At 45.7% G+C, this 26,057-nt stretch overlaps 1 protein-coding gene across 1 annotated transcript; it reads right to left on the bottom strand.

Moving 5' to 3' along the window:
* Positions 1-1,593: 1,593 nt before the first annotated feature.
* Positions 1,594-25,425, bottom strand: SYNM (synemin). The gene is made up of 4 exons (XM_065411526.1): positions 24,520-25,425; positions 15,953-16,077; positions 6,965-7,038; positions 1,594-6,355 (listed from the first exon to the last, which is right to left on the bottom strand). Exons 1-4 carry the CDS (start codon positions 25,303-25,305, stop codon positions 2,217-2,219), a joined length of 5,124 nt encoding a protein of 1,707 aa, XP_065267598.1. The 5' UTR covers positions 25,306-25,425; the 3' UTR covers positions 1,594-2,216.
* Between the last annotated feature and the right edge of the window lie 632 nt (positions 25,426-26,057).

The raw sequence follows: 26,057 nt of genomic DNA, 5'->3' as shown, positions 1-26,057 counted from the left end.
CCACACCACAATAAAATAATTTAGTTGGATTGTAATTTGAGTTAAACACACACAAACTATGTTTAAGCAACATTGCGCTTGTGACCAAAACCAAACCACAAGAAAGGAATTCAGAGTTAAAGGCTAATAGTCTGGCACTATAGGGCTGTCTGGGTTTAACGCGTGGTTCTACTTTCAGAGCATGTGTGTATAAAAATGGCAGCTTCTTATTCCATATATCTAACTCACTGTGTACATTCAGAGGTGTGTCTACAACAAAAGCCGTGCATGGGCTAGCCTCCCGAGCTAGCTTAAATCCAGCTAGCACAGGCAGTGAAGAGAGCACAGTACAGGCTTCAGCACAGGTACTACAAGTTCGGCAGAGACCCTGGGTAGGTACTCACCTTGCTAGTCCGCGCTGAAGCCCACTACTGTTATGTTAACAGGCTAGCGGGATTCAAGCTAGCTCAAGGTTAGCCCTTGCACAGCTTTTGCTGAGTAGGCATACCCAGAGTCAGATCTTCTTTTTACTGTCAACAATAAATTTTTGTTACTCTTTTTGCTCCTGTTAGCACTGCAGGGCTAGTACAGCTACTGGAGAATGAGCTGGATGCTATTCTTGATTGGGCACCAAAGAATTATTCAATTCTAATTGCAGGACTGAAATATGCTCCTCAGTTACACACTTGAGCAAACCCAATAAAAACAATGGCATTTCAAGTGCTGTAACTGAAGGTAGAGTGTGGCCCGAGAAAATCTATTACTGGTGAGGAGAAGTCACAAAGAACCCAGAGGCGTGACTTTCAGATCCTAGGTTGAATATACAGTTAGAAAAAATAACAAACATCTTTTTAAACAGAGAAAGGTTGATCTGAAAACTGAGACACAATGAACATGGAAGCCATCAATGCCATTTTTTCAGTCACTTGTCAGAGAAGAACCACACTTGAGCTAATCCCACTTTGCCTAGGCATTATACCGTATGGTATATGCCATCCCACTCACCTTAGGCATTTGCAATACCTAACATCAGAACAGTACTATATACTGATATTAGTCATTTCACATATCACTATGTAGAGCAGGGATCAGCAACCTCTGGCACGCGACTCTCCAGGATAAGCACCCTGGTGGGCTGGGCCGGGCCGGTTTGTTTACCTGCCGCGTCCGCAGGTTCGGCCGATTGCAGCTCCCATTGGCCGCGGTTTGCAGCTCCAGGCCATTGGGGGCTGCGGGAAGCTGCGTGGGCCGAGGGATGTGCTGGCCGCCCTTCCCGCAGCCCCCATTGGCCTGGGACGGCGAACAGCGGCCAGTGGGAGCCGCGATCGGCCGAACCTGCAGACGCAGCAGGTAAACAAACCGGCCCGGCCCGCCAGGGGCTTTCCCTGACGGGCCAGGTGCCAAAGGTTACCGATCCCTGATGTAGAGTCATTGAAGTTGGAGGGATTTTACCACTGATTTCAATGTAACTAGGATTTAGCCTATGGTTTTCATCCATTTGCCTACTGATTCTCTTTAAAAATATTAAAAACATTACGCTTTGTAAAGGCAAACCAAACATTTTCCTGAAAACAATATGACTGATGTAGTCTTACTGCTTTTCTTTTTAGTATCTGGTTCTAACTATAAAGGTGACAAAGGTTTCCATAAATTTTTGCTATGCATGGTTTGCTTAGAAAGAGTTTGACTTCATAGTTGTAATGATTTAATTTTTCCTAAAATTTTACTATTATTTATTGCACATGAGCATGGAACTTAAAATCAATTGCCTGCATGCCTTAATCTAATACTCTTCTAATAGTTATTGTTACTCGTTTTGCCTGTGGTTAATACTTTGAAATCTAAACAGAAATGCTGAATGAAGTATCCCAGTACAACACAGTGTTCAAAAGTTGATAGAAAAATCCAGTTCAGACTCTCACTTGTGGATTAGCTCAATATAAAAAAAAAAAAAAATGATCCTGAAAAATCTCCAGCAGAAACTTCCTGTCCTGGAAACTGAAGAAACTTGAAGAAACTGGAAACAGGTCAGTGAAAAAAGAATTTGCAATAGAGGGAGCTCTCCCTTAAAGAGCTTTCACAAATTAGGGGAAAGGATGGTGAATATATTGAGGCTTGGATTTAAAATTGTCAGTCCAATGTTGGTGTAGTAGTGGGACAGTTCCTTTTAAAAAGACGGCAGTCAAAAATCTCTGTGATAAACAAGCTGATAAGCAAGGTCATATTAAAACGTCCTTTCAGAACCAGTCTCCATCATTATCTTCTTCCCCCTCTTCTTCTTTGTCTAGATACACAAGGGCAATTTTCTTTTCATCAGAAATCACTGACCTTTGGTCTACAAGTCTTTGCAGTTGTACACTTTTTTCAAATGCTGACTTCTCTGTTACTTGTTCACCATGAGCCTGGGAAGCATCAGGAAAAACACTTGCTTCTTTGGTACTTTCAGGGTCAGTGTCCTTCTGGTCACTTTCAACCACAACCTGTGATTGTCTGACATCAGGCTCCTTTCTATTTGATACAGTGACTGTAGCTGCTTGTGTTCTCCCTTCCACCACAGGCACTCCCGCCACATTAGTTACATCCATTTGAAAAGTAAAAGATGTTTCCTGGGGTCCTAATTTAATATGCCTTATAGATCGGCTGCTCTCTGATGACCCTTCTGTCTGAAAATGATCACCCATTGTTTCAGAAATGGGTCCTTTAAAGATGATTTGCTCTGTATGAGTTTCTGTGGGACTCAATTTAATGAGCCTGATGGATCTATTGATATCTGAGTTTTCTTCACTCTCTGAAAGACTTCCTCCTGCACTACTGACCTCTGGAGATTCAGAAATGGAGCCTTGATATACGACTTGTTCAGTAGTTTTAATTTCCTTTTGACCTAATGTAATGTGCTTTATTGAACCTTCTGAATGAAAACTGTCTCCTGATTCACTGAACTCCAGATGTTCAGAAATGGGCCCCTTGTAGATGATTTGCTCAGTTGTCATAAATTCTTTGGGACCTAATTTAATATGCCTGATAGATGCATTAGTATCTGACCTATGCTCCATCTGAGAGCTGTCTCCCATATTGCCAAGCTCTGCTTTTTCAGAAAGAAGCCCTTCGTATGTGATTTTCTCAGCTGAATGAATCTCTTTTTGTCCTAATTTAATGTGCCTTATTGAACTTCCTGTCTGAGAAAGATCTTCTGTGCCACTGAGCTCCACATTTCCAGAAATGGGCCCTTCAAATATTACTTGTTCTGTGTGAATTTCTTTTGGACTTAATCTAATGTGCCTTACTGATCTGTTGGTATCCGTTGATCCTTCTGTATGAGAGAGATCCCCTGAGCTACTGAGCTCTAAAGAGTCTGAAATGGGCCCTTTGAAAATGATATCTTCAGTAATTTGCTGTGAACCTAATGTGATATGCCTCATGGACCTATTAATATCAGCTGAAAACTGTGGCTGAGCAAGATTTTCAGGTTCATCTACCGCTACAGTTTTAGTAACAGGCCCTTTATAAATGATTTCTTCTGTGGTTTGAATTTCCTTAGGACCCATTTTAAAAAGCTTCACAGATCTACCAGTATCCAATGATCCTTTTGTCTGAACAAGGTCTCCCCTACCACCGAGTTCCAAAGTTTCAGAAATGGGCCCTTCATATATGACCTGCTCAGTTCTCCGAATTTCTGTTGGACCTATTTTAATATGCCTGATAGATTTGTTAATATCAGCTGATACCTGTGACTGAGAGACTTCTTCTGCATTACCAAATTTTGCAGCTTCTGAAACTGGACCTTCACGAATAACTTGTTCAGTGGAATGATATTCCATGCCATCTTTGCTTCTTACAGTGGATGAGCTGTAAACCCCCTGGCTAGCCCAAGGAGTGGATTTATTACTCGACGGAGAAATGTCTGTTTCTATGCTGCTTTTACCATCAGTCTGTCTTTCCAACTCTGGGTCGTTACGTTCATCAAAGCCCTCTTGTTTCGGGGACTTCAGAGACACCTTCTCAATCTCACTTGTGATGATGCCACCAAGCTGTGCAATATCAAACTGATCAGTGTCAAGGGTCTGGGACAGATTGACTTCAGCCACAATTGTCACCAAACCATCTTCGTTAGTTTGCTCAACTTTTTTGATGTCAACTGCCAAGCTACTGGAGTCAGCATGATTTTCTTTCGTTAATACAGCTAGTTCCTCTTTCACACTTTCTGGAAGACTCCCCTCCAGTTGTTCCAATGCCTCTTTCAACTGTTGTTTAGGGTCCTTGGTTTCCTTCAATAAAAGCCCCTTTATTGAGGCCTGAAATTCATGTGGTATTTTAATCTCTTTTTCAATAACAATGGATTCTGCATGTGATGCTTCACCTTTTGGATGTTCCTCGTTTAAAACATAGGCACTTGCTTCCTCTCCCACCACCTGATACCTTTGTTCTGGTGAGCTCATGCTATCATCTTTTCTTCTTTGTGTGCCCCGCAAAAATTCATCTTGCCAAGAATATTTAATAGTCGATTCTTCTTCTATGTGAATTTGCCCATACACTGAGTCATCATCTTTTCCATAATCATCTGGAGTAGATACAAAATATTTTTGTTCATCAATTGAGTCGTCTGCCTCGGTTACTTCTTCCACGTGGGTGAGGATCTCACTGGATTGTTTTTTCTTTTTAAAATCTTCAGCTGTAGCTGTGATGTTCTGCTCCCCCTCATCGCCATAATGCTGCTCCATACCAGGTGATGTATCCTCTACTTCCTCTACTTCAAATGGTGTCGAAAATTCACTCCTTTCATCAGTTGTGGATTCTAGTGGCTCCTCAATAATCTCAACATTAACTGACACTTTGCCTATACTGTCCCTTCCTTTCAGGCCAACATTTATTATATCTTCTATCACATCTTTGGATGGAATTCCCTTAGCATCTTCCAGAACCACTTTGCCATCCTTGTTTAACAGACTTCCTAGATCAACTTCATCAGAAATCGATATTTCTTCTTGAACTTGAGACTGCACTGTGATCTCAGTCGTCTCTTTCTCATCATCCTGTTTTTTCTTTTCAAGACAGTTTACTTTTGTATGTGGAGTTGTTTCTGAACCAGAAGATTGAACAAAACTTTTAAGAATATCAGCGACAATAGTTTCTGCTATGTTTTCTGTTGACAAAGTACCCATTCTAGGGCTACCTTTGTCACTAATTCCATGTTCATCTTCCAAATTGGGTTCTTTTTCTGAAACATTCACATTGAGAATTTCAACAGGTTCAATTGTATGTTCATCTGTCTCTCTTCCTACAGAGGTTTTAAAGCCTTGAAATGTTATTTCTGTGTTACTGTTCTGCAATATTTTGTCTGGAGTATACATTTCAACACTGATGGGTATCTCAACAGCCTCTTTGCTTCTTGATTCCAAGAACACATTTGTATTCCTTTTGGTTAATTCATCTTCTTTAATCTTTGCATCAGGGAGAAAAAATTCTCCCTCTCTGGCTGATTTATGTACTCTGGTTTGTTCTTCCCATGTAACATTTTTTCCCTCTTTGGCAGTACTATCTTCCTTACTCCTGACTCCTGAAAAAATCTTTTTGTTATCATTAATAATCACTTCTTCCATTATATGTGTTTTCTGCTCTGGTTTTACCTCAGTCTTCTTTCCAAAATTAACACTTCTTTCTGCTGTAGTGGGTTTATCATCCATTTCCTTTTTCTCCAGGACAATATTTCTTTCCTCATTGACTGGTTGCTTATCTTTTTCTTCTAACAAGCCATTTCCCCCCTCTTTAACTGGTTTGTCTCCTTTTGTCTTTTCTTTCAATATAGTACGAGTGTCATCTAGGGTTTGTTCATATTTGGTTTGTTTAAAATTGGAATTCAGCTCATAAGATGGAAATTTAGTAAAATTATCTGGTTTTGTTCTTGTACTTTCAGACACACCTGACCTTGTGTCAACTTTGTGGTCCTTGTTTGAACTTTGAACACTTGTCAATTCTTTCGAAAAAGAAATTGCCGAAGTAGTTGTAGCTTCTGTTCTCTTTCTTTCAGGAAATGTTTTTCGATGAATTTCAGTGTCTCCCCGAAGACCGTATGATGGAGTAAAAGTTTTGAACTCTCTATGGTCCTTCATAGTTCTTTCATAAGTGGCATCCTTTTCAATAGTGGTTGATGGATGATATTCTGAACTAAGAATATCTTTCCTTAAAACTTTTCCACTATCTGTTGTCCGGGGTCCACCACGCCTTGTCTGAGTTGAATAAAGTGCAGAGCTGCGAATATTTGTTACTGGTGTTTTATGTCTAGTGTCAGCACTCTTGATAATCGGAAAGCGTTTCTTTTTATTTTCTTCTCGGTATGCAGAGTAACTATTAGTGTAGTCATAAGATGCATTTCTGACACCTGCAAGAAGAGTGTAGATAAGCAAAAATTAAAATACTGTCTTGTATGTAAAATATAAAAATAATCTACGTATAATAACAGGGGCAAGCAATAATCTAGATATCATCTTAATGTAATGTTAAAATATTTATGAAGAAATAATGTCAATTCACTTTCAAGCATTCCAGCAGCAGTGCAAATAGGGCGGTACGGTACACCGTACCAGCAAGGTATTTATAGCTGGTACGGCATACCGAAAAGACACATGTGGAGCATTACGGCCAACAGCTCCTCCAGCGCAGCTGTACCACCCCCAGCCCTTCCACACAGGGTCTCCTCCATCTGTACAGCAGCCCCCCCAAGAGGACTGGGCTGGGGGCGGGGCTGGAGGCAGTACAGCCACCCCGGAGGAGCTGCCGGCGTAGGGCCCCCCGGTGGCCCAAAGTTCTGCTCCTTTTCCTGCTGCGGTTCCCAGGAGAGCAGATTCTCAGAAACAGCTCACAGAGTTCATTTTTTGCTCGACAGCTAAAAATATACTGCAAGAAATTGACAGACCCATTGGGAAAAAATATATAAAACAGTGACTAAAACCTACATTTAGAGGTCTACGTTTAATGTTTGCTTTTTTACCTTGTGGTATTTTTCTCCCCTGCTGATCAATCCATGTAATAATCCATTGGCTGCTCTCCCCTTCTAGTAAAGTTCTGTAACACACACATGCAAATTCCATTTGATTAAAAGAAAGAGAAAGAATAGTTAAAATATACTTTAGAAGTTTGGTGGCAAAGCACTATCACAAATGAACAGGAGAAAGGAGTATTACTTCCACTTTCAAACATACTGACCGATACTAAGGAAAACAGAGTTCAAAATAGACTAGAGAAGGTAATTATTCTCAGTAATGCACAGATAATGAAGTAAAATCATGAAGTTGAAATCAGCATGATATATTTTGCGAAAAAGGTTTGGGTAACTTTTTATGGCGATAGTTATCTTGCCGATTCATCTTTCCCCTCCATTTCTCAGCTTTCTGTTCTCACTCTTTTTGGCAATCCCTCCCCAGTGTCTAAAATAACTTGCATGGTTTTAGGAAACCAGGGCGGCTGTAAGCTTTATTCCTGTAAAAGCTCCTCAGCCCAGCTACATGTGTTAGCTCAACAGCCGTTTACCAGAAACGACGAGAATACAAATTTTGTTTGGCTTCTCAATAAAGGGGTTATACCAGAAGCAAAAAAACAGGGGAAAAAGTCACAACTATCTGTTGTTGAACATCTGCATCTATCACTTTCACTTGCTGCCTATCCTCAGGACACCAGTACACTGCAGAGTCTGCCATACTGCATCCCCTATATTAGTGACAAACACAGCTGTCCTTAGGGACCAAGCCTTTAGCCGGCTTCATTGAGAATACTAGACTGTACTTAAAACGTTGTCTTAGAGCAGGGGTCGGCAACCTTCGGCACGCGGCTCGCCAGGGAAAGCACCCTGGCGGACCGGGCCAGTTTTCTTTACCTGCTGACGCGGCAGGTTCGGCCGATCGCGGCCCCCACTGGCCGCGGTTCGCCGTCCCGGGCCAATGGGGGCGGTGGGAAGCCGCGGCCAGCACATCGCTCGCCCGCGCCGCTTCTCGCCGCCCCCATTGGCCCGGGACGGCGAACCGCGGCCAGTGGGGGCCGCGATCGGCCAAACCTGCCGCGTCAGCAGGTAAATAAAACTGGCCCGGCCCGCCAGGGTGCTTACCCTGGCGAGCCGCGTGCCGAACGTTGCCGACCCCTGTCTTAGAGAATAAGAGCATAGAATTTTTTCACCTGGCCACCATGCCTGGGAACATACTGTAGAGTACACCTAATATGCACCATATAGACACACACTGGCCACTGCTTATCCCAATATTTTGCTCATTCTGACTGGCAGTCTGACAATCAGACACAAACTCATCCTGTCCCTGCAAGTTGTGCTACCCTGAGTTTTTTCCCTTATGCACCTGTGGCAAACGCCCTAGGGAACAAGTCCCATTGAAATGAACATAGCTGAGATTCAATACATTTTTAAGGAGCAATTATCTTCCCTTAGGAATGCTGAGTTACACACATTTCATCATCAAAATTTTTTACTGAGGAAGGATGCTCACAGGGCCCTAAAGGTGCTCTCCAGAATCAGCATAGAAATTGAAAAACAAAAAAACTTCTCTATCTGCCAATGCAAGATTGTTGCCGTCTCTAGATCATCTACAAAATGAATGCAATAAGGCTGCATCTCGTGTGCCACTAGACCTTTTAGAAATGGTGGCCAAATAAATAAGGACAGGAGAATTTCTGGTAAATTCTACAAACATCTATGTCAGGGGTCGGCAACCTTTGGCACGTGGCTCGCCAGGGTAAGCACCCTGGCAGGCCGGGCCGGTTTGTTTACCTGCCGCATCCACAGGTTCGGCCGATCACGGCTCCCACTGGCCGTGGTTCGCCGCTCCAGGCCAATGAGGGCGGCGGGAAGCAGCGCAGGCCAAGGGATGTTTGCTTACCCTGGTGAACCACGTGCCAAAGGTTGCCGACCCCTGATCTATGTGCAGGTTTTTCCTATGTCATTCGAAGGCTGCTGTTTCTTCCCCTGCGCCGCCAACACACTCCTATACTGCCTGCTGTGAAATAAGTTCCTCTTTCTGTTCTTTATTAACTGATGCCATTTTCCCCAATTATATACCTCCCCAAAAGTTAGACCTAAATTCTGCAGCAGACTGGAAATTCTGTGGTAGCTTTATTTAAATATCAAATTGAACAATGTAATCACAGTACAGTAACCCTTCTGTTTCTTATATTCTGTTTTATTCATGTTCATAGAATCACAGAACTAGAAGGGACCTCGAGAGGTGATCTAGTCCAGTTCCCTGCACTCAAGGCAGGACTAAGTATTATGTTATACTGCCCCCTCATTCCGTTTTGGAAATGCCAAATGTTTTGCACTGATAAGCTCTAACTACATCATAGAAGATGTTGGGTTGAAGCTGGAGGTTCTTGATAGTTGAGGCTTTGAACTCCTGGAGGGAGTGGAAGAAAGTTTCATAAACACATTAGCTGGCTGTTTCTGCTAAAATGATCAGCAGTGAAATGGATAATGTTTACATTTAAAATGTCATCTTTAAGTTTCAGACTTAACCACCTGAAATGAATGGGACATTTTACACCTCTGCCTTTCTGCAGATTCAGGAGGACAACACTACATCAGTTGACAGTTCACTTTTGTAAGGTTTTCTTTGCAACCATGTATTTGTACTGATTAAGAAAAGGGCAAGGTTAGGTCAGGGTTTGTTAACATGTGGTTGCTCACCACAAACTTTTCCCTAGTGTAGACATGGGTTAATATATTTAAGCTAGTCAAATTCAACCCTAGAGATGAGGCCCAGGTCAAGCTCAATCAGTTAAATCAAAATAAAAGGTCGTGGCTAGCTTTTCCTAATCTAGAGAAACCTCCAAAGATCAAATATCTGATCTCTTCTAGCCTGTAAGTGCAAAAAAAATTGCTCCTCTCATTAGGCACTATGGATGGTGCTGCCAATGCTACAGAAAAGTCTGAAAGATCTGACAGTGCAGGCACTGAAAGTATTAATTGTGACGATGGAAACTAGGAATGTGGATAGTATGACTAGGGATTTTTGGCTGCTGTTAAAACAACAGTTGTTCAGTTGCTGGAGCAACGTATGAAGTCACTAAAAATAAGTTCCAAGAAGTACACTGTATATGGCAAATGGCAACAGCACACAGAGACAAGCTGGATCTGAAAACATTACTGCTGAAAACATGCTATTACATGAAAATAAAGAGAAAACCCCAGCAAAACTGGACTGTGACTCAGTATTTCTAGGAGATTTGGCTCATGATATATTTCCACTGACTTTAATGCAATGCAAATATTAAAATCGTTTTTACACTTTAAGATAGTAAATTAGTAAGGAACAGCATAGTCTAGTGGATACAGCATGAGCCTGAGAATCAGGAACTCTGGCTTCTATTCCTGGCTCTGCCAACCATTTGCTATGTAATCTTGAACAAGTAACTTCACCTCTCGATTCTTCAGTTTCCTCTCCCTACCCTTTGTTCGTCTTATCTGTTTAGACGGTAAGCTCTTTGGGACAAGGACCATCTCTTACTATGTGTTTGTACAGTTCCTAGAAGATTGGGGCCCTAATCTCAGTTGGGGTCTCTATGTACTACCATAATACAAACAACAATGAAAAATGCTCCTCCAAGAAATCCTCCTTTATAAAGTAATTGTGCAGATACTTCCTTGAAGTCATACCCTGAATGCAGAAACCCACGCCACTAACATAACAGTACGTCTAAGATAAATTATTACCAAAAGAGTCAGGAAATTACTACTGAATCTTTTTTCAGAGTAGCAGCCGTGTTAGTCTGTATCCGCAAAAAGAACAGAAGTACTTGTGGCACCTTAGAGACTAACAAATTTATTTGAGCATAAGCTTTCGTGGGCTACAGCCCACTTCATCGGATGCATAGACTGGAACATACAGCAAGAAGATTTTTATACATACAGAGAACATGAAAAGGTGGAAGTAGCCATTCCAACTGTAAGAGGCCAATCAATTGAGATGAATCTTTAACTCATCCCCCTGATTATTATTGTCATTATTTAACGTTTATTGTGTGTTAGCACCTAGAGGCTAACCAGGCTGGGGTTCCAGTGTGCTGGGTGAAGTAAAATCACATAGAACATGACAGGCTCTGCCCCAAAGAACTTACAGTCTAAAAGACAAGAGAGAACAGGTAGTTGAGACATACAAGTGGGGTGGGACAGGAGGGAGAAGGTACCAAAAATAATAAGATGTGCGCAATTGTGATGATCTGCAGCACAAGCCTTACCACAAAATCAGTCATGTACAAAAAAAGACCTCTTCGGTCATTTCTTCCATGGGTTCTCAACTAGGGGATCAAGAACCCCAGAGAGGGGTGGGTTGCAATCAGGTCCAGGAGGTCCTGGCCACCCTCCCTTTCTTCAGTGCTAGATGGGAGGGGGGGCCTGAAACTCCCAGGCTGTGGGGGATGTGGACATTTTTCTGTTGCAACAAGGGGAGATTATCTGGAAGTGGTTGAGAACCACTGACGTACGCCAGGCCTGTCACAGGTTGAGTAAGCCCTTTAAAGAGAGTTCAGGCTCAGTGGAACTGAGCCTGGTTTTCCTCCTAAATCATGGGATTGGCGGACAGGGATCATGTGAAGAAGAGCAGGTGACTGAGTGCTCGCCAGGCCTTCTTGGATAGATATATGAGACAGAACACCCTCAGTAAATGAGGGAGCTGGTAGGAGCAACATGTTTGGTGGTAACAAATAATTGGCAGAGGTTCCCTGCAGAGGGGGAATCAGGGAATGAATCTGGAAGGGCTCAGTGGAGGGCTCCTGAGATGAGTCCAGGAAGGAGGTCTGGCTGAAGTAGGAAGTGGCCCTGGAAACGAGGAAGCAGGGTGGACTGGACTTGGTAGCAAGTAGCGGCTTCAGTTTATTGGGTCTCTGAGCCTGGAGCAGAGAGAGGACTGGGTGGTGGTGACAGGAACAAAGCTGGTGGAGGGCAGAAGGGCTACTCAGCCCAGAAGTAGAGACACTGGTCAGCCCCCCGATGTAAGGGGAGAAGGAGCTCCTGGCAACTGAAGGGAGCCATGTGATAATAATGCATACCCTAGGCAGAGGGCTACGACCCATGATGGCAAAGGGCTTGTTTACTATTTAGTTGTCCTTCCATTTGCCCTGGAAGTGGAGGACTTTTCCTTTGGCTGAAGGCCCAAAGTCCCTAAGTCACCAAATGATCCTACCAACCAGAGGGAGACTGTGAAGTGAAACTGAGACACGGGGCACCTGATGAGGATCCAGGCAAGATGATGCTGCAACAATGCCCCACTGCCCAGCAGGGCCGGCTCCAGGCACCAGCTCAGCAAGCAGGTACTTGGGGCGGCCAAGGGAGAGGGGCGGCACATCCGGCTCTTCGGCGGCAATTTGGCGGCGGGTCCCTCGCTCCTTCTCGGAGCAAAGGACCTGCCGCCGAATTGCCGCCGAAGAATGAAGCGGCGGCGGTAGAGCTGCCGCAGATCGCTGCTTTTTTGGCGCTGCTTAGGGCGGCAAAAACCCTGGAGCCGGCCCTGCTGCCCAGTACAAGATGGTTCCCAACAGTTGGCCGTCCAGTATTTTGTTCAATCCAGTTTTAAGTATCTCAAGTGATGTGTCTTCCACCACTTCCCTTTGGAGACTATTACACAGTCTAATCTACTTTGGCTTTTGTAGGATCTCAGCAGCACGGAACCATGTGGTGCAACACTAGGAAAATATTTATTTCAGCCTTTACAGATAAAGAATGGGAATGAAAATGGCCAAGTGTAGAACTTCACGCTGCCATGCAACAAAAGTTCCATTGCCAGAACCGGTCCCATTCATAAGAGCAGGAAGGGCTGGCAGCGTTGGAAAGGAAGTATGCTTGGTCCTTGGGGAAGGGAGTTCCTTGCAACATGATCCTTTTGGCCAGCCAATTCAGGAGTGGCCATGACTAGCTCCAGTGGAAATACTTTCTCATCCTTACTTAGCGACGCTAGCTCTAGGAGTTGTAAAACAAAGCAAAAAAATACAGAGTGGGAGACACAGAGACACTCTGGGCTGTGTGGGATGAAGGAGGGAAGTAAACCAAACACCATGTGCTTAGTCTATGATGCCAACAGGACAGGATGTCTCACGGCAATCACTGAAACTTCACAATAGAAACCTCAGAATTATGAGCCTGGGTCTTTATAGGGGCCTTTGGATGTACCTAAATAAAGGATAGGAGCTGATTTCCTCTATGAGAATGAGAAGAAGCTGACATCACATACCCTGGTTATCACAGGTACAGAGGATTACTACAGGAACTGGTTTAATAATAACAGAAGACCGGGAGTCCAGAGCAGTCTTATACAACGGTTGATTCAGTGGAACCAAGTTATCTTCCTTCCTCAATGGAGTGAATAAAGTTCATCCACTAGGGGAGGGGATTAAATCCCCAATGAAGGTTGGTGGTTTTGTTTGTGAAACATGGAGTAGCCAAAATAGTAATTTCCCCCCCTCCTGAGATTTTAAAAGGAACTCTCTTTACAGCGATAAGACAGAACTGCTTTTCGATAAACTGGAAGTCTATCTCTGGCCTCAACCAAACACGGTTTCTTTCAACAGGAAGCTGTAAGTTTAAATGCTGAAGGCTGTCCCGGCAAGATAGAGATGGTGACGGACAGAGGTACAGAGAATCACAAGCTATTAAAGAACATTTCTCAAGTCTCTATAGGCTAAGGTGGCAACCTCAATGGACAATAAAAACCTTCCAGGCAATGCCAAGCTGCTTCCCACTCCCCGAGGACTGCAAATCCGTACACAAACCGACAACACTAGAGGTAATCGTGATATGACTTCTGGAGGGGCTCCAAGATTTAATGGGTTCGCAGTTGACTTTTACAGAGCTGCAACACTGCCTGTTCACTTACTAACTAAGCATGTGTCAAAGCACCTAGATATCTGGGCAGCATCATGCACAGTCCTGTGTGAATATTAATTGTCACAGCACCTCTTTTGTACCGAGATGAAGGTATTATTACCCCATTTAGCAGATGCATAAATTGAGGCAGAAAGATTAGATCACGAGCCCAAAGCAACAGATGAAGTCAGTGTCAGAGCTGGGATTAGATCAGTAACTTCTGTGCTCTTTCTACTAAATAACTGTCTCTTTGGATCACTTCACCCTCCACTTTCTGGACAAACTCAGCTGCTTAATAGTTCACAGCAACATTACACAATATTTAAGGACAGTAGTAGCAGTACTTATCAAGCAATGTTGTAACTATACATTCTGTGTGTGTCAAACATTAATACACAATATAAACAAATCTATGGATTCATGAGGATAAGATAGCAGCCAGACATATTAAACTTTGGCAGGTTATTTGGTTCACTCAATAAAAATTGTTGTCTTCTGAATTTAAAAATCAATACAAATTGTAAAGAATAAGTTTCATCGGCCAACTTTATTGAACATAGAGGGTTAATAGTGGAAAAAACTCAAAACCGTTACCATAAAAATGTTATCTGTCTGCTATCCATCAACTTTTTTTCCCCTTCTGAACCAGTATGTGCCGTGTGTCAATTAACAACTTATGATCTTGAGATTTCAAAATTGCTCTGGCTTTTCAATTGCTCAACTAGTGACTGACTAGAAAGATTCACAGGTTAAGAGGATTTATTAGCAGAATGGCTGTTTACTTCTCAGACTTGGCCTGAGCATGTGTTTCCTTAGCAAAGCCCAGGATGGTGGAAAGTAAGGTTTAGAACAGTGATACTCAGACCTCTGTGGTTCAGGAGCCAAATTAGCGATCAACATTACCCAAAAGAGCCACAGTCGTGTGAATTCATTGTTTCATTTACTATATATATTATTCTTGCAGCAAAATGACTGACCATGTATTCTACGATTAGTTAAGATAACATAGTAAAAGCATTCTGAATGGTTAATAACTTAGATTGGTTAATAATTAAATCACACCATGTTTTAATATCATGTGCTACAAAGAGCCGCAAGAGACACATTAAAAGAGCCACTTGTGACTCCCAAACCTCAGTCTGAGTATCACTGGTTTAGAAAATGGAGTTTTCTGTTAACTTCTTTATTCCATTTCCTTCTTTGGCAGAAACAGAACTTGTATTTGAAGCAATGCCTTTCAGCTAAGAACATCACTGCTTAAATCAGTGTGGTAGAGACAAAGAAGGCACTGTATGCAGCACACCCAAACCCTGTAACAATCTGAACATTGAATGCTGGCACTATGACTTGCCAGGTGGAAGATCCACACTGCCTTATGACTTATCAATTACAGTCTGACAGATGCTGAGCCTTCAGCTAGTACTTGCATATATTCAAATATGGTAAGAACAATTACATTCACTTGGCTTTTAGCATCATAGTAATCAAGCATGCTCCTTTAGCACCAAGAACTTTACTGCAAAATAAGTAGCAAGCTTTTAGAATTCCAGGATTCAAAGGGTTGTATGGCTTCAGTAACATGCTGTTCCATAAACTGTAGACATAATTACTATTAGTTAAAATGGCTGGACTTAAGTGCTACATCAAAGGTTCTAATCTCCCTCTGCAGTCTGCCTGTGGGTAATACCTATTAACATTATTAATGAAGAACAACAATAGTTACAATAACTTTATGCTTTTACATGATCTTCTATCTGAAGATATTAAAGGACTTTACAAATATTAAGCCTCAACACTCCTGCAACACAGGTATTATTTTTCCTTTACACAGATGAGAGAACTCAGGCATAGAGAGGTTGCTTGACCCAGATCACACAGGAAGCCAATAGCAAGCTGAGAACTGAACCCAGAAGTCCAGAGACCCCACTCTAATGGGAATTACGCATGTGCACTGGGAGGAGAAGAAACCTCAAGAGCTTACGGGCAAGTGTCTTCCTTTTAAAAAGCTGATGCACCATTACACCCTAAAGATGGAAAAGGTCAGTGTAGTTCACAGGTCTGACTTGTAATGAGTAATTTAAAACATCTCCTCATGGTACTACCCATTGCAGTTATAATCCTTACCTGTAAGTTTCAACTTCAAGGCTGAGTCCCGCTTTCACCTGCATTAGTTCATTGTAGTCCTTGAGATAATCCATGATTGACAAAGTCAGGAATTGCTTTTCTTCTTCTAGGGCGTCAATTATCCTCTAAACAGAAACACTTCCTATTAGTTTTGAAGAATTTGACTTTACACTTTCACATTTGTGCGTATAATAACTTTCCAGTTTTATGACAAACACCAAGATAAAAATCTTAAAAAGTATTAAAGCAACATTCACTAGCAGCTCAGCTTTATAGAAAAAAATAAATAAACCTACTCTCAGACGTCACTGGCATATGGTTGAGATACGATTACTGGAATAGATTATTCATGCTAGGATGTGTGAGTTACACCTGACTAAATTGTTTTCAAATATTTAAACAAAATCCCATCTAGCTGCCCCCCACCCTCCCCACACACACACACACACACACAGGTCACCATTTATGCAGGCAAGCAAAAAGCACCCTATTATAAATTTGGTATGTGGCACATTAAAAGCCAGATTCAACACTGGAATAAACACACACGCCCCTTTCCATTTAAACACATTTGAAATGCTCAAATACAATGGGGAACGATGCAGCACGACAACCTGAATAGAATCTGACTTGGTTGCAACTGTCTGTTAACCTTTTAGGAGACCACCGATTTGTGCACCCAAGTCATGAGTTTGAGATTCCGATGTCTGGGGATGTGTGGACCTCTGGGGGATGGTTCCAGGTACAGTTCTGGCCTCTGGGAATAGGCCAGTGATCACTCATCTTCATCTTGAGGAGTTTAACTGAGCAGCATTCTGAATGTTCACTGAGGGGGAGCATTGGTCTTGGGGCTGAGGGCAGCTAGACCACAGAGTCCCATCTTCCCATCGAGGGGTTCCAGACAGGGGGTCTGCACACTGAGAGTGTACATGAGAGGCCAGACCAAGAGATAGTGCCTGGACACTACCCAGACCTAGTGGGCTTGGAAGCATGTGTGATCCAAAGGCTTGGGTCTAATACAGCAGTCTAGTGACCTTCCACAAAGGGGGACTGTAGCAATTACAAAAGCATTATGTGCTGTCTACTCCTGGTGGAATTAGACAAGAAAGCAGACAAAAATCTCAAATAGTCTCCCGTTTACCCATAGTTAAAAGACAAGGGAATAACTGCTGTGAAGTCTATCCCTGCCCCCACCCCGTGGGGTAGGGTGCATAAACTTGTTTGGCCAGGTTCAGGAGGCCCGGAACAGATAAGGGACTTTGAGGAGGATAAAAAAGTCAACCCTTGAGGAGGCTCTGTCCTCTGTCTGGGTGGATTTTTCAAATAACAGGCAATGTCCAGGATTTTTGCATAGCAGATATTGCAGCTCAGAAAGAACCCAGATTGGTCCGCTTCCCGATTGGCTCCTCCCCTCCATCCGCAGCTGATTGGTCCATTCCCCCACCGCGGGTAGTCACTCCAGCACCCCTAACTGTACTCCCCCTCCAGCTCACCCCCAAACTGCAGCAGTGTCCTCTTTTTGAGAACCTGAAATATGGTAATCTGAAGGGGTGCACACTGTCCCCCCAGCTCTAGAAGCGGGGGTGTCTGGATAAGCTGAGCCTACCTAAATTTTAGGTAAAACAGTAGAGTCTTTGTTGTGTTAATACCCCTTTCCTCTTTTGATGCTGCATTCCTTCTGTTTAAATTAAACAATACTTTGTTTTGAAAAGGCTGTTCAATCTCCCTGTATTCACACATTGGTCACAGCTCCGGAAGGGAAGAATTTCAGGGCTCGAATCCAGTCAAGCCTACTGCAGAATCATGGTTGATATGCAAGGGACTCTAGCCTCATGCTAGGGAGAATTGCAAGATTCCACCCCAGAGAGGGGAGGACTAGAGGCCTAAAGCCACAGAGAGGATCCCCTGAGACCAACTCACAGAGAAGGTCAGAGGAACAGCTAAGCTAACCATGAACTGTAACAAAAGCAAATAGCCAAGGACATCATTACATGGTCTGGAGAAAAACAGATTTGTCACTGGAATCCCGTGATAGAATTACATCCTTCCCTATCTGACCTGATCCTTGACCACCTGAGACTGCAGAGCATGTGACAGCTGGAACATCTGCATGTTAAACTGAGGGCTAGTCTACATTAGAAGTGCTGCAGCTGCACTGTTGTAGCATGTCTGGTGAAGACGCTCTATGCTGACAGGAGAGAGCTCTCCCATTGGCATAACAAATCCACCTCCACGAGAGGCAGTATCTCTCCCACTGACATAGCCCTGTCCACACCGGCGCTTAGGTCAGTGCAACTTACGTCGCTAAGGGATGTGGATTATTCACACCCTTGAGCTACATAAGTTATACTGAAGTAAGCTCTAGTGTAGACCAAGCCTTAAGGAAGGGTAGTTATTACATTAGTCCCAAAAAATAATCCTTAAATTGCCTTATGTTTTCTTGGCCTTTATACATGCTGAGCTAACTTGGTTCACACTAATAATCTCAAAGGTCTTTCCTGGTATCGCTGGTAAAGAAGCAGCATCCACGTCTTGGAAGGTGACCTGTGTTCTTGCACTATGCTCGCTCCTTTCAGAGGTCTGAGCAAAGGGATTAACTTGGAAAGGTTCACCGCTCAGTTATATAAAGAGAAGAGGAAAAGTCACTGGAGTCCACTCAAGCACTGAAGGGGACTAATTCTCACACCCCTTAGGGTGGTTCCTTCTAGTCAGGGATGAGACACATCAGCAGGGCAGTGGGAGAAAGACTGCACTCGTGCTGCCCAAACTGTACTTGTTCTGCAAATAAAGAAAGACTTCAGTCTCCAGCACTCTTGGTCTGGCATCTTTTACAAACTCCATGGCCACTTAGCAGCTTAATGGGAGAAAAAGAAAAAGAGGACACCCAGCACTTGGCTGGCTGGAAATTGGTACAGGAATTCAGTGTGAGAGATTTGTGTTAAATGTTAATTCAACAAGAGGCTGTTTTCCTCTCTTTTGGAGTTCACAGTACCATGGAACAGATACAGGAGCCAATCCTAAGCCTATTGAAGTTGGTGGCAAATGTCCAGTTGGCTTCAGTGGAGCAGGATGAAAGCCAGGGTCTTTTTTGCATTCTAAAAATATAGGGCCGTCTCCTGCTATCGCACTGTATGTGAATCTGCCATTGAAGTCAATTGGAGTTTCTGCATAAATATCGTCACAGCATGTTATTAGGGCCATAGAAACCCGAGACATGAGAGTCCTACTGAGACATCCATTGGCCCACCAGGCCCAATGTAGGATGTGTTCTAGTGCTTGGCCAGTCCAGACTATACTGCAAATACATTTTACTACCTATCAGCACTGAAAGCTTTACTGAGGATAGGGAGCGCTGGAGGAGACAAGAATGGCCATACAGAAAGAGTGGATAATATATGGAAAATATTAATAAATCCCCTTGTTGCAACAGCTGTAAAGGAAATTCCTACCATAAACACTCATATTTAAAAAAAACATATCTGCGAGTGACATCACTTTTAAATAAACAAACAGCTTATAACTGGGTTTTAGACATGACTCCAAAAGACTAACTAAATATCTTCTCTCCTGTAAAAGAAATTATGTCCGAAAAAATTGAGTAAGAGTAGAAAGCCTAAAATACTTGCTTTCCCCCATTTTATATTTTTTCACGACAGATCACCTTTTCCCCACCTCCTGCCTGAAAAACCAGGTTGAGTTTGAATAGTTGGTCACTAGAAAAATCTTCTTTCATTGTAAACTGGGCAGTTTTAACATGATACAGATGGTGGAGTGTAGATTCCCACATCGGCACTGAAAGGGTTAAGGAGACCTGGTGGCAACTACAGGGTGTGGCAGCCCCATTAAAGATGAAGCATAGCTGGGAAGAAGCCCAGATAAGCTAGTGCGGAGAGAGCAGAAGAACTCTACACAGTCCCCCTCGCAGCAGTTCAGTGGCGGATAGAAAGCAGAAAGACACCTGCTGAGCCAGGGAAGGACTCCAAGGGAGTAGAGGGGAAAAACCCAAGGAAAGAGTTGGCCCTGGGTTCCTCCTCCCAAGCAGAGAACTCTAGCAACTGGCCAGGAGATGCCAGTGGGGTGGACACTCGTGGTGGTCCTTGATAAATGGCAGGATCTGGACCTCTGGGGAGAAAGCCCTAGGAGGTGTTGAACTGAGAAGCAGAGCATAGGGGAAAGCTAAGAAGGATTAAAGTTCCATTGTGAGGAGAACAAAATGGCTTGTTTACATTTTCATTTGGGATTTGTTAGGGGACATGGGGGGGAAGCCCTGGAAGCCCCTCCCCTTTCCCTGCCATGAACGTTGAGAAGTGGTGCAGCCTGAGAAGACAGGCTGTGAAGGCTGATAAGAATACAGGTATACAGTGGGCCCAGGAAGGGGCTGTGGCAAATGCCTGCTGAGGGAGGAAAAAGCCCAGAGAGTTAGCAGGGAGCAGGTCTGAATAGACAATGCTTGCCTGCTCACTACTGTGTCCCTGAGCTGGAACCCAGAGGAGAGGAAGGGCCTGGGTTCCCCTACCAGCCATCGGGCAAGGTGGCATGAAGCCCCTGATATAAGGAGATAAGGACTCTTTAAAGTCCTGAGACGACAGAGTTTAAGGACCACGGGGTCCAAAGCTGGGGGCTGAAGACCTGATGTAAGGACACTGGACTTGTATTTGTTGGAGCCCCTGGCACCCAGCAGAGCAGGGTTGGGGGAAGTAAATGACCTCGATGGAGGACCAAGCCATGAGAAGAGGCAGACCGCTGCAAGGCTCGAGCTGCTTCGGCAGGAAAGGAAAGCCTGCTAGACCATGCCCAGCCATAAGGTGGCATGCCAGCGGTAAGTCCACCCTCCCACGGTATCACTGAGCGGCAATAAACATGGACCCTCATGAGGCCACTTTTACAGATTTTTCAATATAATCTAGGTGTATGTGCAAATAGGTCAGCTAATGTGCTTTTATTTTGGGGGCTAAAGCAGTTTGGGCTGCTTACCATAACTCATTTTAAGGTAACAGGAAGATATTATGTTTAAAACACCTCAAACGAGGCCGATTTTAATTTAGAAAATAACATTTCATCCTGAGCACAACAGCACAGCTAGGAGCCACATGGTAATTTTGATTTTTCTATTAACTGGCATTTTTAACCTGTTTCTCCTCGGTACTGCCAATCCTGTAAGATTTTTAAAGTTGATTCACTCTCCAGAATACCTGCAGTCACCTTTCCCCACTAATCCTCGGCGAAATGTAAACATATATGGAGTAGCTTTGCCAACCCTCCAGGATTGTTGTGGAGTCTCCAGGAATTAAAGATTAATCTTTAATTAAAGATTGTCATTTGATGAAACCTCCAGGAATACGTCCAGCCAAAATTGGCAGCCCTAACATGGAGAGGACACTGGTACAAAAATCTCTTTTCTGGTTGAGTTAGGGAAAAGAAATAGCCATTCTTGTAACTGCAGGAGAAAAAAATTTTGGTACTGAGCTGTAAATCATAAGCGGGGAGGAGGGAAGGATGACTCTTGAAATATGGTGCTGCTTTAGTAAAACAATTTGACCCATTATTGTTAAGGATCAATGAGTTTTTCCATTATGAATTTCTAATGTCAGCAGTTTATAACACAGCTCTAAAGATAATGAATCTTTAGGAATGAAGGAATTTTTACTTTTTGCTGGAGGAAATATAAGCTTATATAATTTTTACTCCTATCAAAATAAAAACAAAACCTGAGCCACAGGAAACTCCTGATAAAATCATTGTTTATTCTCTACACTTTCACCTCGTTTTAGTTGCAGGACTATTATTAAAATCAATCGGCGATTCACAGATAAAATCTCCATCCACTGCTTTGAAAAATATTTAAATGCATGTTTAAAAGGAGAATAACTTGACCCCTTCAAAGACCAGAATATTTCAAGTTAAGTGTAAAAGCTCTGCTGTTCGCTGTGTTTTGTTTTGTTTTGAATTGATCAGTCTCCGTACATAGCAACTTGCAAACAAGGTAGCAATTTAAAATCCAGACACAGAGCAACCACTCTCTAGTCCCCTCACAATGTGCAATATCTCCATAATCTCCCATGCCAGACATGCCCTTACACACAATGTGTTCATTAACACGAGGGCTGCAGACAGACAAAGATCTAGCAGCGCGTTAATAAAAGGTCTGATGAAGAACAAAAGAAATGCTGCCCTGAGGAAATGGAGAGCATCTGATCTGGATAGTGGATTGATGGACTGGATGATCTAATATGTCTTCTCCATTCCTAACCTTTGATATTTTGCTTTCCCAGCATATGCTGATCTATCCATGCACATGGGGTGCTTTATAACTGGCATACTGCAGAACAGTGGCCGTCAGAACTCTTGGCCAGAAGTACTGTGGCAATTTTCTATTGTAAAACACGTCCACACAGAGCAGACACCTCTATTTAAGGCCTCATTCCATCCTCGCCCCCTCAAAAACCCCACCCCAGTCAATACCATGGTAATCAGTCTCTCTGCCATTGAAAAATGGAGGGCTCAGTTAACCACGCTGGGGTCTGAATCCTCCAGGTTCAAGACCACGAGTAGAGAACTGCTCTAGCAAGAGGGGAGTGCAGGACATCACTGACTTTGGTGGGCAGGAAAACGGTAGGACTCACTTCACCTGTCCCAAGGGCGAACTCCCATCACCAGATACTTGGTGTCAGTGCTTTAAAGACCCACCAAATAAAACTTCTACAACGCAACCCTTTGATTACTGAGGGGTGCACATTTCAGCTCTGCCTAGGGAAAAGCACCTCTGCTTGGCTGCTTTCCACTCCAGGCAGTAGGCAGCACTCTCTCCCCTCCTAACAGGATCCCCACCATCCTCACAGGAGGAGAGGGTGGAGAAGTGCCGCTCTGATCCCCCATCCCTCCCTGGTACTCCAGGCTTTGAAGTGGGGGAAGGGCTCCTCCTGCAGTTGCCCCCCTGCTCCGACCAGGCCAAGGGGGGTGATGAACCCCAGGAGCTGCAGGAAGAGCAAGGGGGGGCTGGAGGGGGCAGAATGGATGGTGGGAGTTATGGGGGGGCAGGTAGAAGTGACAGACACCCCCACACACACATTCATGTTTTTAGACCATTTTAAGCACCGCCTGTCGTGTGCCTGTCCCCAGAACACCACGTCCCATGATGCTGTGGCTGAGTTCACCCATTCCCAGGGCTTGCTTCGTGCCCCAGTGTGCCTATGGTGAGTTGGCAATGGAGCTCAGGTTAGCCGGCTGGGTTTGATCTCACCCAACCCCAACTCTGCAGCTGGGTGTGCCTGTTCAGGTCAAAGTGGGAGCGGTACACCCCTCACAAAGAGGATGTGCTAAGAGTCATCATCTCCCTGTTCACTCTCACCGCTTCCCCAGCCAGAGGTCCCAACACTGCCCAAGGTTTTGAAAGGGAATCCTTGAGTTTGTGTCCTCCTGCCAGAAGTGGCCACTCCGAGGCCTGCCCTTTAATGCAGCAGGCTCCTCTCCTTGCTGGCTGCCTCCTCGCCCAGCCGCAGCCCCAGAAGAGGTGGTGCTGGGGAAAGGCAGAGCATGACCAGGTGCCCAATAGGAGAGAGCCAAGGAGTTGGGTGCAAGCAGCTGGTGCATGGGAAATGGGGTGGGAGACAGGGGTAGTGCAAGCTAAGGCAGAGGGTGGGAAGGGTGTCAGGAGCAGATGCAAGGTGAGGGATCAGAGGTAGGGAAGGATGTATGGGCAGTGGCAGGGAAGGGAGGCAGCTGGAGGAGCAGGGTTATGGTATGGGCCAGCATGGAGACAGCGGGGGTGGGCTGGGTGCTGTGGGCAGAAAAGGAAAGGGGGGCAGACAGAAGGAGCTGACAGAGTCAAGAAAGAAGATTGGGGGAAGAGGATCCTAGGGAGGGGTGCAAAAAGAGGATGAAGGGGTAGAACAGATGCACGGGAGAGGAGACACCCCCAAAGGGAATCCAAGGGAAAGCAGGGCCGGATTTCCAATTAGGCACAGTAGGCACATGCCTAGGGGCACCAGCGTTCTAGGGGCATCTTACCTCTCTAAAACTGTGTGCAACATAAAGGTCAACTGTGGGCGGGGGGAGGCGGTTTTGCTGAAGATGCTGTGCCTAGGGGCGCGTAAGGTGTAAATCTGGCCATGGGCAAAAGGGACAAAAATTGGGACCCAGTGAGGGGAGGAGCTCAGGGTATTTGGGGCAGGGGCAGAGATTCTAGGAAATGGGAGATAGTGGGGAAGAGAGGGGGCAAGGGGAGGCTGGGAAAGATGCTCTAGGAAAGGCAGGCTAGTTGGGGGGGGGAGAAAGGGAGAGTGGGGAAAGAGACTCTGGGAAAGGGGGGACAATGGGGGCGGCCCCAACCTTCAGCAGGGCTCGTTTAAGCCCCAGTTTGGGTTTGCAGAGCGCCTGCCCCAGAGCCCTGCTCAGCCGCGTCCCCTCCCGCCCGCCGCGGCTCGAGGGAGCTGCCCTGGGTGGGAAACGTGAGGCCGGGGAGAGCCTGCGGCTTTCCGCTCTTGCCTCCCCCGCTGGCGTGGGCGGTGCCAGCCGGGCGCCCGGTCCCCCTTCCTCCCCCACGCCGCGCGTGGGCAGCCGTCACGCACCTGGTACTCGTCCGCCTCGGCGCCGTGCAGCTCCTGCAAAGCCAGCAGCTCCTCCTCCAGCCGCTGGCCCAGGCCGCCCAGCTGCTGGCCCTGGCGCCGCAGCTCGTCCAGCTGCAGGCGGCACCGCGCGCCCTCGGCCCGCAGCTGCTCCAGGCTCTCGCGGCCCAGCCGCACATCCCGCTCCTGCAGCGCGCGGAGCTGGCTCTGGTAGCGGAGCAGGCTCTCCCGGCAGGCCTGGCCCAGCACCAGCTCGTAGGTCTCCTCCAGCTGCTCCAGGCTGAGCGCGGCCAGCGGCGGCGGCAGCGCGGCCAGGTCCAGCCGCAGCGCCCGCACCTCGCCCGCCTCCCGCCGCTGCCGCTCCAGCAGCTGCCCGTGCTCGGCCCGCAGCCCCTGCAGCAGCTCCTCCAGGGCGGCGCACTCGCCCCACAGCCGCTCCAGCAGTTGCCGCTGCCCGGCCAGCTCGGGGGCCAGGCGGCGCCGCAGCTGCAGCACCTCGGCGCCCAGGAGCTGCAGCTGCCCCAGCTCCTGCCGCAGCCCGTCCCGCTCCAGCTCCGCTTCCCGCTTGGCGCGGCTCAGCTCGGCCACGCTCATCCGCAGCTCGGCCAGCTCCTGCTGGGGGCCCCGCAGCCCGACCAGCTCCTGCTGCTGCAGCTCGGCCAGCTCCTGGGCCAGCAGCCGGTTCTCCTGCTCCAGCTCCCGCACCCGGGACACGTAGAGCCGCAGCCGGGAGTTGAGCTCCCGCAGCTGGGTCTTCTCGTCCCACTCCTCCTCCCGGGAGCGCAGCATCGTGCCAGGCGTCGGGGCTGCGCTCGCCCCTGCAGCGGTGTCACTGGGCTGCGGGCTCCGGGCGGCAGCTCATAGCCCCGGCTGTTCCCTCTTCCTAGGACGGTGCCGGACTCATGGCTGGACAGCGGCGGCTCACACACTGGGCTGGGGCTGGCGTGGGCTCCGGGGCTGGGGAGCCAATCGCCGGCTCCTCTGAGCGGCAGCAAAACAACGCCCCCTGCCGGAGCCGCCCACCCCGGCGCAGTCCAGCTTTGGAGAGAGGTGGTCCCCCCCCCCCCCCCTCCCAATTTTGGTTTGTTTTTAAAGCTGGGTAAAGTGGAGTTAAGAGCTGAGCCGGCAAAACCCTGATCCCTTTGGGAAGGGTCCCAACATACAATGGGGCAGCTGAGAAATTAATAAATTGGAATCCAAGTGTAAGGCTCTCGGTAGGACACCAAGCCTTCCCCATCCCTGGCTGTTGTGAAAAACTCCTTCTGCTGCTTCTCCATAGGCTCTAATTCTGTCTTTCCATTGGATATTGGGTTAGTTCGGGATCCGCTACTGTTCCTGCATCCGGACTACGTTTAATTTATTTAAATAATAAAAATAAATAATAACTGGCTCTTAACATGATTTTTGTAAGTTTAGAAAGTGTGGAAATACAGAGCTAAGGGAACCCAAATGACTGTCCCTGTATCCTTAATTAACCTCGAACCTTTGTTTCTACTGGGCCTGGTTCTCCTCTACCTGCTGCAGCACTTTGCACAGGTGTA

This window comes from Emys orbicularis, chromosome 10 (assembly GCF_028017835.1).
Source record: "Emys orbicularis isolate rEmyOrb1 chromosome 10, rEmyOrb1.hap1, whole genome shotgun sequence".
Lineage (NCBI taxonomy): Eukaryota > Metazoa > Chordata > Testudines > Emydidae > Emys > Emys orbicularis.
The sequence above is the reverse complement of the archived record's forward strand: the minus strand, read 5'-3'. Positions and strand labels throughout refer to the sequence as shown.